This window comes from Sorex araneus, chromosome 5 (genome assembly GCF_027595985.1).
Source record: "Sorex araneus isolate mSorAra2 chromosome 5, mSorAra2.pri, whole genome shotgun sequence".
Taxonomy (NCBI): domain Eukaryota; kingdom Metazoa; phylum Chordata; class Mammalia; order Eulipotyphla; family Soricidae; genus Sorex; species Sorex araneus.
Genome location: NC_073306.1, coordinates 127,526,898 through 127,542,319, shown reverse-complemented (window position 1 = coordinate 127,542,319; position 15,422 = coordinate 127,526,898). Strand labels below are relative to the sequence as shown.

At 65.5% G+C, this 15,422-nt stretch overlaps 2 protein-coding genes across 2 annotated transcripts in view; one reads left to right on the top strand and one right to left on the bottom strand.

Moving 5' to 3' along the window:
- Window positions 1-6,766, top strand: part of RIMS4 (regulating synaptic membrane exocytosis 4) — a 59,975-nt gene extending 53,209 nt beyond the window's left edge. The window contains exons 3-6 of the mRNA XM_055138256.1: window positions 90-202; window positions 437-538; window positions 1,180-1,319; window positions 3,277-6,766. Coding sequence (XP_054994231.1) covers window positions 90-202; window positions 437-538; window positions 1,180-1,319; window positions 3,277-3,495 — 574 coding nt within the window. The 3' untranslated portion in view covers window positions 3,496-6,766. The remainder of the gene's footprint in view (window positions 1-89; window positions 203-436; window positions 539-1,179; window positions 1,320-3,276) is intronic.
- Window positions 6,767-6,963: 197 nt separating this feature from the next.
- Window positions 6,964-12,723, bottom strand: KCNK15 (potassium two pore domain channel subfamily K member 15). The gene is made up of 2 exons (XM_004612613.2): window positions 11,641-12,723; window positions 6,964-7,929 (listed from the first exon to the last, which is right to left on the bottom strand). Exons 1-2 carry the CDS (start codon window positions 11,921-11,923, stop codon window positions 7,277-7,279), a joined length of 936 nt encoding a protein of 311 aa, XP_004612670.2. The 5' UTR covers window positions 11,924-12,723; the 3' UTR covers window positions 6,964-7,276.
- Between the last annotated feature and the right edge of the window lie 2,699 nt (window positions 12,724-15,422).

Genomic DNA, 15,422 nt, shown 5'->3' with positions numbered 1-15,422 from the left:
CTGGGTGCGTGTCAGGCTGAGACAGGGTGGGGCTGGGCTGGCATCCCCTCGGCATGAGGGGTCCCGGCTGAGCCTCCTCCTCCCGACAGCCTGAACTACGGTGGACTCTGCCTGGCCTCGGACGCGCAGTTCAGTGACTTTTTGGGCAGCATGGGGCCCGCCCAATTCGTGGGTCGCCAGACCCTGGCCACCACGCCAATGGGTAAGTACCCCCAAACCGGCTCCCAGTGGGTGTGGGGGGGAGGGGGTATTGCCCGTGTCTCTCTTCCCCTCTGCTCTGGGCCAGCCCCACCCCCGCAGAGCCGGGCACCGGACGTGGACATTGGTTCTCTAGTTGGAGACGCCGGTGGGGGTGGCCCCCAGGCAGGGATGGGGGCCGGGTCCTTGCTTGAGCTTCTGGGCCACTTCCCAGCCACATCTCGGGGGCCTCTTGCAGGGGATGTGGAGATTGGCTTGCAGGAGCGGAACGGCCAGCTGGAAGTGGACATCATCCAGGCTCGGGGACTAACCGCCAAGCCAGGCTCCAAGACACTGCCAGGTGGGCTGAGGCCTGGGAGGAAGCCCTGAGGGGTCCGGACGGAACCCAAGAGTCGGGGGGCAGGGGGAGGAGGTGGCGGTGCAGAGGGGGAGAGCCCAGCAGGGAGGACACTTGCCCTGCGTGCGGCTGACCAGGACTCGGTCCCCGCAACATGCGAAGCTCCCCGAGCTCTGCCGGGAGTGATCCCTGAGCGCCACCACCCAGCAAAGCTGGGGCCCCCACTGGTGGAGGGAGCGGGGACCTCTTTGTACCAACCCAGTGAGTCCCGTCGAACTGGTCGCTTGGGGTTGGTGCTAGGACCCGGCTGAGCTTGTTCCCTCACATTCCTGGTCTCCCCCACTGGACGGAGGTCCTGTCTCTCCTGGATGTACCCCCCGGCTTGGCGCACAGTGAATGCCCAGCAGTGAGTGGGTCAGTGGTGTAAGGGACTCGGGGAAGGGCTGGGTAGGGGAGAGAAAACAGGTCCAGAGTGAGCGAAGGAAGCGGGGAGGGGAGCAGGGCCGCCCTGCCACACCCCCCCCCCCGTCTTGCCTCACTGGGGGGCACTCCGGGCAGCAGTGGGTGGGCAGCTGCCTTCTTCTGGGCATGCACGTGAGGGGGCTGTCCAGGGCGGAACTCACCAGGCTGACCCCTGTCCTCAGCGGCCTACATCAAGGCTTACCTGCTGGAGAACGGGGTCTGCATTGCCAAGAAGAAGACCAAAGTCGCACGCAAGTCGCTGGACCCGCTGTATAACCAGGTGCTGCTGTTCCCCGAGAGTCCCCAGGGCAAAGTCCTGCAGGTGAGGGGCCCGGGAGGGCATGTGGGACCAGCAGGAGAGGGGGGCTTCCTGGGAGGGTGGGGGCAGGGGCCGCCTAGGATGGGGACAGTCCCTTGAAGCTCCCTCTGCAAGAGCGTTGGCTGTTCCAAGCTTCTCAGCTGACCGAGGGACGTGGAGCAGACACCCCGCCCCCCCTCTCTCTTTTTATTTTTAAAATTTTATTGAATCACCGTGAGATAGTTACAAGCTTTCATGTTTGGGTTACAATCTCACCATGATCAAACACCCATCCCTCCACCAGTGCACACTCCCCACCACCAATAGCCCGGGTATACCCCCCCTTTCCCACCCTCCCCCTGCCTCCATGGCAGACAATATTCCCCATATTCTCTCTACTTTTGGGCATTATGGCTGCAACACAGACACTGAGAGGTCATCATGTTTGGTCTATTATCTACTTTCAGCACACATCTCCCATCCCAGCTGGTTCCTCCAGCCATCATTTCCTTAGTGATCCCTTCTCTGTTCCATCTGCCTTCTCCCCTCCGCTCATGAAGCAGGCTTCCAGCTATGGGGCAATCCCCCTGGCCCTTGTATCTGCCATCCTTGGGTGTCAGCCTCATGTGATGCTATCCCACACTCCACAAATATGTGCAGTCCTTCTATGGCAGACGCCCTCTCTGAGCCTTCACTCAGCCTCTATGAAACGGGGATGCGGGGGCACCCACTGTGCGGGCTGATGCCTCGTCTGGGCCGGGGTAACTCTTCTCCCGAGAGAAGCTGCTGCAGGCCGCGCCCCACACGGCTCATTCCTGCACATCGTCACCTGGCGAGCCAGGCGGGAGCTGTTGAGGGTCCAGAGAGGGGTCAGTGGTCTCAGAGCCGGAGCTAGAGACCCAGGCCCACTGTGGGTGACCACCAGGGCGGTGAGAGGCCTGCAGGAGCTCTCGGTCTGTGGCCGCAAAGCTGCCCTGTGGCCACCTGCTTCTGGCTCTGAGCCAGGGCGGGAAAGCAGGTGGGCAGAGCCCAGTGGGCCTCGGGCAGGCTGGGGAGCGCGGACCCTGCGAGAGCAGAGCTGTGCCGACCCACAGACCCACCGGGGGTGAGGAAGGTATGTCAGGGAGGTCTCAACAAGCATCTTTTTTTTTTTTTTGCTTTTTGGGTCACACCCAGCGATGCACAGGGGTGACTCCTGGCTCTGCACTTAGGAATTACTCCTGGCGGTGCTCAGGGGACCCTATGGGATGCTGGGATTCGAACCCGGGTTGACCGCGTGCAAGGCAAACGCCCTGCCCGCTATGCTATCGCTCCTTCTTACAGGAAGAGAACATGGCTGGAAGTTTCTGGTCCTCCTGGGGCACAGGAAGGAGGCCAGGAGGCGGGAGCTCCCCTGGAGGGGGGGAGATGGGTCAGACTCCAGCAGGTTATTTGGTTCATTTGATGGGTACCGCGCCTAGTTGGCAGATGGGACCCCTCACCTGGCACAGACAGAGACAAGTAAAGATGGAGGAACCGTAGTACTTTGTCGGGGCGCGTTCCCGGCCGCCCTGGCGAGGCTGGGGTAGGGCCGTGCCCTGCGAGAGGCGAAACGGGGTTTCAAGTTGTCTGGGGCGGGAAAAGGGAAGAGACCGTTGGGACGGGTGTGCGTGGTCTGGCCTCCTGTTTTCTGTAGGGGGCGGGGAGGTGAGGAAGCAGCCTGGGGGCTTCCTGTCGCCTGACGGGCCCTGAGTCCTGCCCCCCACACCTGGGGCCGGGGGGGTCTATGATTGGGGGGATGCCACACTGGCCCCGCCCTTCTGAGCACACCCAACGCGCGTGGCGCCTGGAAACTGCTCCCCAGATTCAGGCTTGACTCCCAGCCGCGCCGGCGGGGCGTGAGGGGAGACCGGGGGTGGGAGCCAGGGGGAGGGGGTTTGGGCGGAGGCCTGGGCCCCCCCCCCGGCCGGGCCCCCACCCCACCGCCGTGTCTGTCTTCCAGGTCATCGTGTGGGGCAACTACGGGCGGATGGAGCGGAAGCAGTTCATGGGCGTGGCGCGCGTGCTGCTGGAGGAGCTGGACTTGAGCTCGCTGGCCGTGGGCTGGTACAAGCTCTTCCCCACCTCCTCCATGGTGGACCCGGCCACGGGGCCCCTGCTCCGGCAGGCGTCGCAGCTGTCCCTCGAGAGCACCGTGGGGCCCTGCGGGGAAAGGTCTTAGTGCGGGGGCGGCAGGGGCCACCCCAGACGGCCTCGCCACCACCCGGCCCCGGCCCGGGGGCCCCCGCCCCGCGGCCCAGGGGCACCTCGGACAGAGGAGGACGCAGCGGCAGGATGGGGAGATCCACCCCCCTCGGGCCCCTCCTCACCCCTCCTGGGCCTCCTCCCCCCTCCCCCCTCCCTTGGCGGGGCCTCGACCCGGAGGACGCGGCTGCTGTCGGGAGAAAGGGACGGACGGAGAGAAGGACCGAGGCGGCAGAGCGCACCCCCACGCCCCCCCCGCTGCTCCCCTCTTCCGCCTCCCCCGAAGCTGCCAGCCCAGACCCCCGCGGCCGTCTCCATGGTGCCAACTACCAGCAAGTGTCTTTCCCGCGGCACCGGGTTCAGGGGCTGCTCCTGCCCAGGGCCCCCCGGGGCAGTTCTGCAAGGATCCGGAGCCAGCTCCGGGGCGCCCAGAGCCCCCCTCAACTGGACCAGGAGCTCGGGCCTCCCCCGCCGCCTGTCGGGGTCTGTCGCTCCACTCCTTTCCGGGGGGCTGGAGGCAGCGGGGCCAGCGGGGACCCGAGGAGGAGAAGAGGAAGAGGGGGCGCCGGCTGCGGCCTCCGGGGCGCCTTGTCCCTCGGGGCTGCCGCAAGCGAGTTTGGAAACACCCGGAGGACCCGCGGGCGTGGGGCACAGGATGCGGGAAACCCGAGCTGGCCACCCCGCCTTGTAGGGGTGCGGCCTGGAGAGCGAGTCTGGGCAGAGTGACCTGGGGCTGACTGGGCACCAAGGTCAGGGTTTCCCGAGCTGGAAAATCCCCTCCTTTTGTTGGTTGAGGTCAAGGGTCATTGCATCTACACCTGCCCCCTCCAGACTCTTGGGGCCCGGGAGGCGACAGAGCCCCCGATTTTAGTCCTTCTCGACATACCGCCCTGTCCCGAGCACCCAGCCTCACTGACCGTGGCTCAAGGGCAGGTCTGGTCTGGGAGGGTCCTGGGTGGTGGGGGGGCGCGGAGGCTCCTCCCCTCCTTCCTAGACAGGCCTGGGCGCAGCCAGACAGACGGACACAGACGGACACATGGCCCCGGGAGCCCCTTTGCATGCTGGGGAGCTCGGAGGCCCCTCTTTATAGAAGCACATTTCTGCCACTTTGCCCTGGAGGACCCCCCCGCGGCCCCCACCCCTCCCCTCTGCCCCCCCCCCGTGTGGGGCCCCTCCCTGGTTAGGCGGGTGGTTGGGGTTTCCAGCCGGGCCCTGTTCTGCCCACACACAGAGTCCCTGAGGGCCCCAGGCGGGGCGCAAGGGGGTCCCCACCTTGGGGCTGGCCCTGGCCCGGGTCTGTGCACGCCCCCCCTCCTCTCACCCCTGTAGGGTTCTAGCTGAGCTCCTATCAACGTTCTGGCGAAGCACTCCCGCGGCTGGGGCACGGGGGAGGGGTCACGTTTGCTGCCCCCCCAGCACACACACACCCCTGAAGCCCCTCTCCCGCACCCCTTCACCTGTTTAAGCCACCGGGTCTCCCCTTAAGTTCTGGCTGGAGCTCACGCCCCCTCTCCAGTGGCTCACACTGTACAGGGGAGAGGGGCACCCCTTTATCCCGGAGCCTCCTGGGGTCGGGGTCCTCCTGGCGCCGGGCCGAGGGAGGGGGGACGGCTCCCCCGTTGCTGGCTTTGGGCCACGAGTCCCTCTGCTCGTACTCACCGTTGGGCCGAGACCCCCTTCCGCGCCCACACAGGCTGTAGGGAGCGAGCGAGTGAGGGCTTCAAAGCAATAACACCATCCTGGGGTGGTCTCTGAGGGCCCCCCAGCGACTCCGTTGTTTGTTCTGTGAAATCCCACCCGTCTCCTGGAGGGCTGGGCTGGGGGGCAGACACCCCGGTTCTCTGTGTTGTTGTTGTAAGCTTGTGCCCCCCCCCCGCCCCGAGAAGGAGCCCTGGCCTGGCCTCTTCCGAGGACGGGGTTCTGGGGAGCGGGCAGCCTGCTGTCACCGTGTTCTTCGGGACCCTCGGAGCCCAGTCCCAAGCGCCGCTGTGCGCGACCCTCTACCAGCTCAGAGCCAGCATCTGGGGGGAGGCGGTAGGTGCTGGGAGCAGAGCCTGGGGTCTCCAGGAGACGGCCCTTGGCTCCATCTGTGGGTCCCGGGTGAGGGGGCCCCGGCCTCTGTCCTGAGGCGCTTTCCCACGCGCAGGCTCCCCGGCTTCTCTCCGCAGTCTCCCAGGTACCCGGGGAAGGGGGAGGCAGGAGAGACAGGGGGGGAGGCGGGGCGCCACCGGGGGTCCCTCCTGCTGGGCACAGAGGCCCCAGGCCACATCCCCCTTGCTCTTGCCCTCCCTGCCCACTCGCCCCCTCTCTGGGTTTGGCGAGACCAGCCCCTGCCTGGACTTAGATGTGGCTCGGAATATGACCCCAGGCTTGTTCGGGGTGGGAGCTCAGGCCGAGGGACTCTCACCCCTCAGGAACATGTGGGGGCTGGGGGTTCTGCATAGGCCCCTGCCTGGGGCCGAGGGGGAGGGATGGCAGCGCTGCCCCCCCCCCATCTGAGGGAGACCCTCAGACTTCAGATGAAATCACGCCTCCTGTCCCATCATGCTTTCCAAACCCAAAGTGGGTTTCAAAGTGTTTTTATCTGGGGGTGCCCCCACCAGGACCCCCTGAGACGAGGGGCCTGGTTGCCTGCCCCCCTTTCAAGAGGCTGAAGCAGAGACTCCCCTCCACAGGAAGGCACCTGCGGGGGTCCCCCCCACCCAGATGGGAGCTGAGCCCAGACTAGAACCGGTCCCCAGCCATCAGGGCACACTCCCCCCACCCGCCCCCACACCGGCCAGACCCCCCGGGCTCCCCACCCCACCCCCCAGGAGCACTGTTGCACCAGGCCAGGCCACCTGCGTTTATTTATTGAGCAACAGATCCGCGCCCGTCCCCCACGCCCCATCTGCACGGCCGCCCCTCGGGTCACACGGAGCTCCCCTGCCCCTGAGCTCGGCAGACACAGACCCCGCGGGGGGACACACCAGAGCTGCGGGGGGGAGGACAAGGCCGACACGAGCTGGGCCCCCTCTCCTCTGGGGGCTGCCAGGACCCCGGGCCCTCTCCATCACCCCTCCCCCCTCATTCCCTGTCCAGGGCAGGAGCCGGGGGTTGTGGCGGGAAGGGGTCCAGCCCGGACGGGGGGCGCGCTCCACGTTGCATTGCGTTCATGACCATGTAGCTCATGTTGAAAAGTAAAGTTTTTGGCTTTTCTAACCTGCTGTTTTGCGTGGAGTCCGTTCTAGCAGGGGCAAAAAGCAGGTGATGCTGGGGAAAGTGGGGGCCGCCTCGGCTGGGGGCGTGGCCGCTCTGTGAGGGCGTGGCCTCTCTGTGTGGGGCGTGGCCTCCTGGGGTGTGGTCGCTCTGGGGCAGGGGCTGGAGACTCCAAGGCCAGGCATCAGGCGGTGGGTAAGACCCTCCTCACAGCTTCCCGAAAAGCAACCCACCGTGCATCTAGGTGGGTCCCCCAAAAGGGACTGGCAAGGACAGAGCAGCCGTTTTGGGGGGCTGTGGGTGTGCCTCACCCCCAGCTGCCGGCTCCCCTGCTCCCTCTGGCTGACCCCTCCAGATCCTGTTGAGGGGGCTTCAGGATCGCACCGGAGGCTTTCCGGGACCACCCGGAAAAACCTACCCCCCGCTCCAGCCGCAGAAACACCGCCCCGAAGAGCCTCCGCTGGGGCTGGGTGACAAGGGGGTGGGGGCGGGACCTGGCTCTGCAGGGACCCGCCGGCAGCCCTCTGCAGGCTCAGGGACAGGTGTCCACTGTGCGGCGGTCAGATGGACTTCCGCCTGGCGCGGGGCCCGCAGCGCCGGCCCCCACGCGCGCGCTTCGGGCTCGCGGGGGGCGAGAAGCCCGGGTTGTCGCGGGCCCCCAGCTCCAGCTGCTGGACGCGGTAGGAGAGGGACGGGGACGGCCGCGCGCGGGGGCCCGGGCCGGGGGCGCGCGCGGGGCTGTCGGCGCTGGCCGCCAGGAAGCGCAGGACCACGAGGTTGAGGAAGGCGCCGATGACCGTGAGCCCCAGCAGGATGTAGAGGAAGCTGAAGGCCACGTAGGGCGGCCGGCGCTGCAGCGCCTCGCCGCTCTGCAGCGCCACGAAGTCGCCGAAGCCGATGGTGGTGAGCGTGATGAAGCAGTAGTAGTAGGCGTGGAAGAAGGTCCAGCCCTCGAAGTGCGCGAAGGCCGCGGCGCCCAGGGCCAGCGTGGCCGCACAGCCCAGCAGCCCGGCCACCACCATGTTCTCCGTGGACACGCGCGGCCGCGGCAGGCCCAGGCCGCGCTTGGCCGCCAGCAGGAGGCGCCGCACCAGCGCGTTCAGCCGCTCGCCCAGGCTCTGGAAGGTGACCAGCGTCAGGGGGATGCCCAGCAGCGCGTAGAACATGCAGAAGACCTTGCCCGAGTCGGTGCCCGGCGCCGCGTGGCCGTACCCTGTGGGGACACGGGGTGGGGGTGAGGGGTGGGGGCGTGAGCTCCTTCTCACGCCCTCCTGACCAGCCCCAGAACTGCCCGAGGGGTCCGGAAGGCTGGTGCTGGTGGGGGCGTGGTGGGGGGCGCACTCCTCTGCCTCCCAACCTCCCATGGGGACCCAGAGTCGCCCCTAAACTGCACACGGCCCTGGACTGGGGGTTGGATAAGCCACCGCAGAACCTACTGGCACAGTGGACGCCCCACAGCGGTGGCAGGAGGTGACAAAGGAAGAAGGGGGCGGGGTGAGGATTCTGCCGAGTGGGAGGCGCCTCCTCGGGCACACACTGCTGGGTCCCATGTAGGCAACATTCTGGGAACATCCAGGGAGCTCACCAGACGGTCCTTTGGGCTGGGGGAGGTGCCAGCCACAAAGGGGCCTGGCCCGGGGCAGGGGGTGCTGGGGATGTCCCATGTCTGGCGTGGTGGCAACTAGGAGACACGTCTGCAGGGGCTGAGAGTGACCAACAGGCTGAGCACACGCTTCCTAGGCAGGGGGCACCCCCACCCCCCACGCCAGCCCCAACACTCCATGCCCCCACCCCCACCCTGTTCCCCATCCCCAGCACCCCACGACGGTTCTACCCCTAGCACCCCACAGTCCCCCGAGAAACACTGAAATGACCTCAAAATTATATATGCCTACAAAGTAAAGAGCACTGGAGGGCTGGAGCGATAGTCCAGCGGGGAAGGTGTTTGCCTTGCGTGCAGCTGACCCGGGTTTGATTCCTCCGTCCTTCTCGGAAAGCCCAGCAAGCTATCGAGAGTATCCCGCCTGCACGGCAGAGCCTGGCAAGCTCCCCGTGGCGTAGTCGATATGCCAAAAACAGTAACAACAAGTCTCACCATGGAGATGTTACTGGTGCCCACTCGAGCAAATCGATGAACAATGGGACAACCACAGTGCTACAGTGCTACAAAACAAATATATGTTTCTTTGGAAAAACTCAGAAGTGTACATAGAAAAGTGAAATTTGGGGTGTGTCCATAAGGTCTTGATGAAGAGGAGGGCAGGGAGGGAAAAGTCGCCCACAGCCTCCCAGGACTCACGGCTGCTTCTCAGTGGTGTCCAAGCTCCCTTGTACCCTTCACACACACACACACACACACACACACACACACACACACACACACACACACACACCCCTCCCTTGCTAGCCCCTTCCTAGCCATGCGTACTGACAACGCCTCTCCTGCCAGCATTCCGCCCGGGCATCTGGCCCTGCTCCAGTCTCCCTCTGCAGTCTGGGGCGTCCACTCCCTTGGACCCGGGCTGGGCATGGGTGGACCCAGCAGGGGCCCCAGGCCCCAGAGAGGACTCTGGGGAGCAAGCGTGGCCATGAATAAGAAAGCGCCCACTTTGTCACAGGAGACCCAACGCCAGGGACCCAGGCCCCTCCTACAGCTTAGCAGAACTGCCTCTTTGAGCCCGGCACAGGCCCTGGGGCCTGCAGGGGCACCTGTGCAAAGTGACTGTGCGTGCAGGTGGCCGCTGGGCTCGCCCGTCAGTGCCCAGTGGAAGGTCCTGCGTGTCCCTGCTAAGCGGCCTGGCGCAGTCAGCAGCCCTGCCACCAGCAGGGGCCAAGTTTGCCCCTCGGGGCCGTCTTCACTGCCAGAAGGTGGCGTGCTGCTGGCACCAGGTGGGCAGAGACCACGGATAGCGCTGGCCCCTGTCAGAGGCACAGGACAGGCCCAAACTAAGACTCAGCGGGCTCCTGTAACAAGCAACATACAGTGTTTGCGAAGGCCCGTGGCTCCGTCCACACTTCCTGCTGCCCAGACTGAAGTGAGGCAGCGGGACAGGCATGAGGGGCACCCTAGGGGTCACCTGGCTTATGCCAGCGAGGACTAGAGGACGGATACTCGGCCACCCTTCCCAGGCAAGGAAATCAGGCTGGAGAGCGGCCCCCCAGGCCACGGGGCACCCCTCTCCCCACGGGGCACCCCTCCCGCCATGGGGCACCCCTCCCGCCACGGCTGCTCCGAGCTGCGCCACGCTCACTGCAGGCATGTGGAGCTCCTCCAGGCTGATGGTGCTCAGCAGTGCCCCCTGGCGGTGCTCGGAGGATCAGATGCGCTGCCCGGGGTTGGTCACATGCAAGGCAAGGGCCCCCCCCCCAACCTCATGCCCCGTCTCTCTGGCCCCCACCACACTGCCTTACGCAGCCAGCACACAGAGAAAAAGTGTGACAGGAATGACAATCGTGTGGACCCTGAGGGTGGGGCACACAGTCCCTTCCCCAAACGCCAGGGGCCAGTTAGCGGGCAACAGCCAGGAGAGGCAGCATCCACAGTGCGGGGTCGGGGAGGGAAGAAGTACCCTGAGTGAGCACGGGCTCAGGCTGGTCCCTAGAGAGGGGCACTGGGATGCCAGGTGGAGGCGGGGGGGGGCAGAGGGGCAGGAGGAGGGCAAACAATGAAACGGCCAATTCACGAACGATTCACAAGTGGCCAGTTGAGAACTCACTGAGCCTCAGGCGCCATGCACACCGTCGGACACGCTCACGACACCCGCCCACCTCCCAGTGGGGCAGGAATGGCCCTGGCGTGCGACCGAGGGGGTCCAGGAGACACCACTGAGGCCACAGAGAGCCCAGGAGGCCAGAGGAGGTGAGAACTGAGCCGTGGCCCGGAGACATTTCACCCCCCAGCTCACATGCACGCATTCGAGCCCTGGTTAGAAATCTCCTCGGCTGGTCCTGGATGCCAGCCCACAGCTGGCCGGGGGTTGGCTGGCACCCAGCAGGAGCCCCGTGGAATCTGCTTCCCTCCTTCCTGCTCCCCCGAGCTCCGCAGATACCTGCCAGACAGTAGCTATGGCAACAGCTGGCGCTCCAGATGCTGCCAGCAAGTGCTCTGGGTCCCGCAGGGTAATTAGTCATTCCTCCAACAAATATTTATTGAGCATCTACTAAGCGCAGGCACTGGCCATAGTACAGTGCCTCAGGCAGGCTAGGTCTTGTCCTGGAGGAAAACCGAGCGGTTGTCATGATACAAAAATCAATCCTGGGGCTGGAGCCTTAGCACAGTGGGGAGGGCGTCAGTCTTGCACCCTGAGGACACCGGGATTCCATCACCAGCACCCCATACGGTCCTACGAGCCTGGCCAGGTGTGATCCCTGAGCACAGAGCCAGGAGGAAGTCCTGAGCACTGCTGGGCGTGACCCCAAACAAGTGAAAACAAGAAGAAAAAAAAAAAACCAAATCAATCCTTCTCTCTTTAGGGCTTTCCACGTGTCAGGTCCTGTGCTGACACTTCCTGCGTGCTGTCTCCTGGAAATAACATCTCAGGGTCCTGCGTCAACCTCTCCCTGAGACGCCCGGAGAGGCTAGGCGCCTTGTCTGAGGTCACACAGCCGGGAGAGACAGCAGCTCGGCAGGAATGTAACGGGAGCCACGTGGCTTTCCGGACCCCACCGCGTCCGTCTCCCACCCACCCTCTGGGGTGTGGGGTCGCCTGTCTGTCGAAAGCGACCTCCGGACCCCTCCCGGGCCCGCCTTCCAGGACCGAGAGAAGGCGGGAGGCTTCGGGAGCGGAATCGCCTCGTTCAAAGTCGCCCGCGCTGAGCAGAGGCGGGATTCGAACCCGGGGCCGGGGCGCGCGGGGTCGGAGCTGGTGCCCGCTGGCGGGGGGCGTGTGGTGAGGGGTAGGGGGTGGCGTCGGGGGCCGCTCACCGATGGTGGTGATGACGGTGATAGCGAAGTAGAAGGAGCCGGCGAACTTCCACTGGCGGCCGGCGCGGTGCGGCTCGGCCTGGCGCGCCAGGCGCTCCAGCTCGCGGTCGTCCTCGGGCGAGAAGCCGTACTTGCTGCGGAGCTCGCCCCGCTTCTGCGCCAGCAGCCGCTGCCGGCCGCTCTCCGCCTCCGACTCCAGTGCGTCGAACACGGCGGCGCCCACCAGCAGGTAGGACAGGATGCAGAGGACCAGCGCGGCCGTGCGCACGCTCTGCTTCCTCATGGCCCCGCGCCCGCTCCGTGCGCCCCGGCCCCAAGCCCCGGCCCGCGACCGTTTGGTGCGCCCCCGGCCCCAAGCCCCTTCCCGCGCCCGCTCCGTGCGCCCCGGCCCCAAGCCCCGGCCCGCGCCCGCTCCGTGCGCCCCGGCCCCAAGCCCCAACCCCGCGCCCCAGCCCCACGCCCCGGCCCGCGCCCGCTCCGTGCGCCCCGGTCCCACGCCCCAGCCCCAAGCTCCAGCCCCACGCCCCGGCCCGCGCCCGCTCCGTGCGCCCCGGCTCCGCGCCGGATCCCGCAGCTGCTCCGTGCGCCCCGTCCCGCGCCCACTCCCGCTCCCGCTCCGTGCGCCCGGCCCCGCTCTCCGGCTCCGCGCCAGAACCCGCACCCGCTCCGTGCGCCCCGCCCTGCGCCCAGTCCCGCGCCCCGGCTCCGTGCCCCAACCCCGCACCGGACACCGCGCCCGCTCTCTGCGCCCCGGCCCCGAGCCCCAGTCCCCCGCCCAATCCCGCTCCAGACCCCGCGCCCGCTCAGTGCGCCCCGACGGCTGTCCCCAAGCGCGCTCAGCCCAGACACGCCCCACGCCCCGCGCCTGGCCCAGCGCGCTCTCCGAGCACCCCGACGGCCGCCCGCGCGCGCGCCCGCGGCCAGAGGTGGTGCCGGAGGCAGAGCCCCCGCCGCGCCCCGCCCACACACCTGCCTCTGTTTACCCTGGGCGAGCGGCTAATGTGTGCGCGCTCGCTGACAGCTGGGACCAAGCACCCGCAGCGGGCTCCGCGGGAGTCCTGTGACCTTGGCCACCGCTCGCTCTTTCATTTCTTTCTCGTGACCGTCACCCGACTAATATTCACCCTGCATCAACGGTGCTCACCCTCCCCGGTGCGAAGGAGGCTGGTGTCGGATAGGAGGGGGGAGCTGAAGCCAGGGTCACACAGGCCAGGCAAGGGTGAAAAAGGGGTGCAAACGGATCCGTTCTCAGAGGACGTGTTGGGCGCTGCGGCACCGGGGAGGGCGGGGAGGGAAGACCCCCAGCAGTGACGGGGAGGCTTCCTGGTGCAAGTGTCAGCCTTGAAGCAGAGATGCCTGAGTGGCTGGAGCCTTGTGAATCCGTGCTGGGCTGCAGGGGGCTGAGGAAGGGAAACTGGCAAGGGGACAGGGAGGCAGGGGCACACAGGCTACAGCGGCCTGCAGGGTTGAAGGAAGAGCAGTGGCTGCTGAGTTAAAAGTTAAAAGGGGGTGTGCTTGAGTGGGGCCCCCTAAATGGGGCCACTGAATGAGAGCCACTGAATGGAGACCACTGAATGGGGGGGCCACTGAAAGGGAGCCACTGAATGAGGGCCACTGAAAGGGAGCCACTGAATGAGGGCCACTGAATGGGAGCCACTGAATGAAGGCCACTGAACAGGGGTTACTGAATGGAGGCCATTGAATGGGAGCCACTGAATGGAGACCACTGAACAGGGATTACTGAATGGAGGCCATTGAATTGGAGCCAATGAATAGAGACCATTGAATGGGAGACATTGAATAGAGGCCACTGAAGTGATAGCCACTGAATAGAGACCACTGAACAGGGGTTACTGAATGGAGGCCACAGAATGGGAGCCACTGAATGGAGACCACTGAATGAGGAGCCACTGGACAGAGACCACTGGATGGAGACCACTGAACGGGGAACCAGTGAATGGAGATTGCCAAACAGGGTTGCTGAATGAAGACCACTGAACAGGAGCCACTGAATGGGAGCCACAGAATGGCGACCACTCTGGAGCTCATGGTCCACGTGTGGTGGGAGACGGTGGTCAGAGCTGAGCTAAGTCAGGAGCTGGCCCTGGGGAGAGGCAGGTGCCACTGTGGGCCTCACTCACAGACATGTTCGTGGTGGGTGGTAGCCCGAGGCATGTGGGTGTGGGTGGCCACTGCCGCTGCATTCACCAGGTCTGCACTGAGACCTCCCCGCTCTCCGTTTCCGTGACAGGGCCTCTGAGAGGGGGACCCCACCCACCGGGGATGCTGATGGGTTAGCTGAGGATCTCAGAGGACTCGGGGACCCGGGTCTTTGCCGAGGAGCTGGGGCCTGGGGCAGAGCTTTTGTTGAGCGCACTGCCCTGCGTCCACACCTGCTCCCCAGCGCGGGGCGGATGTGCTTCCCGGAGCCACGGAGCCGGGCCGGGCGTCAGGTTTCTGCTCTGCAGCTGTCCGCGGTGCCTGTGTTCAGCTCTCTGCTGCACCCCGTGTCCCCCCACTGCGGCTCCAGCCTGTCCCCGCAGCCCCGGCTGCCTGCTCCTGCCACACCCTGCTGTCAGCCCCTCGCACAGACTCTCGCTGCACCTGGAACATTCTCTCCTGCGTCTCAAGTTCTGTCCCTGACCGACGCCGGCCTCACCTGGGAAACTCTGAGCTCAGCTGAGCTGGAGTCGCCTTTCCTCACTCCTCCGAGGGGGGCTTCTCGGCCCCTGCCACTGGTGTTCACACACACACACACACACACACACACACACACACACACACACACACACCGCACTGTAATTCTGAAGTTCTAGAGCTAAGTGGCCTCCCCGTGATCCCAGCTTGGTCACCTCTCTGTCCCCAGCGCCAGATTCTGGCACAGAGCACGGCCGCTGACCGTGGACCATGAGCAGCTTCCTGTGGAAATGAAGAATATGGGCTTGGATGGGGGCTGGAGCGATAGCACAGCAGGGAGGGCGTTTGCCCTGCACGCGGCCGACCCAGGTTCAATTCCCAGCATCCCATATGGTCCCCTGAGCACCATCAGGGGTAATTTCTGAGTGCAGAGCCAGGAGTAAGCCCTGTGCATCGCCGGGTGTGACCCAAAAAGCAAAAAGGAAAAAAAAGAAAGAATATGGGCTTGGAGTGCAGGAAGACAGGTGTGGGGTCAGGGAGGTGGTTCAGGGGTCAGGAGATGGCCCTAGTTTGATCCCTGGCGCCTCAGCCTCCACTCCTAGCACTTCCGGGCACAGTCTTGGAGGCCCTGGACACCAGTGTGTGTGCGGAGGGAGAGGGGTGCCCAAGAGCCCAGCATTGCCCGCTGGAGCACTGGACGGTGCAACCCAACTGACAACTGACAGAGTAAGGGCCCAGAGCGACAGGAATGTGGGAAGGCCATTTGTCTTGCACGCGCTGACCCAACTAACCAGTGGCACCCCATATGGTCCCCTGAGCCCCACCAGGAGTGATCCCTGAGCACAGAGCCAGGAGTAATCCAGGTGTGACCCCCCAAACAAAAACCAACTGACCAAGTATCTCCAGGAGTGGCGCCACGCCCCCCAAGCACTGCTGGGGAACCCCCCTCCCAAGGACATGGACCTGCCCCATAGACCCCCCCCCTGACTGTTCTGTTGCTTCTCAGTGGTGAGAAATGGGATATGCCTCCACACCCCCACAGTCAAATGAACCAATCAGGCAGAGACACCCACGTCACATTCCCGGGACTCGTGACTAGGCGGTGGGGCCAAGGGGAGTGAAGGACATGGATGGAATCAGACTTG

Excerpts from the sequence above, each read along its gene's own strand:
- KCNK15 (XM_004612613.2), bottom strand. The coding sequence starts at position 11,923 with ATGAGGAAGCAGAGCGTGCGCACGGCCGCGCTGGTCCTCTGCATCCTG. Across the intron at positions 7,930-11,640 it reads CACCGTCATCACCACCATCG|GGTACGGCCACGCGGCGCCG; the intron begins GTGAGCGGCCCC and ends GTGTCCCCACAG.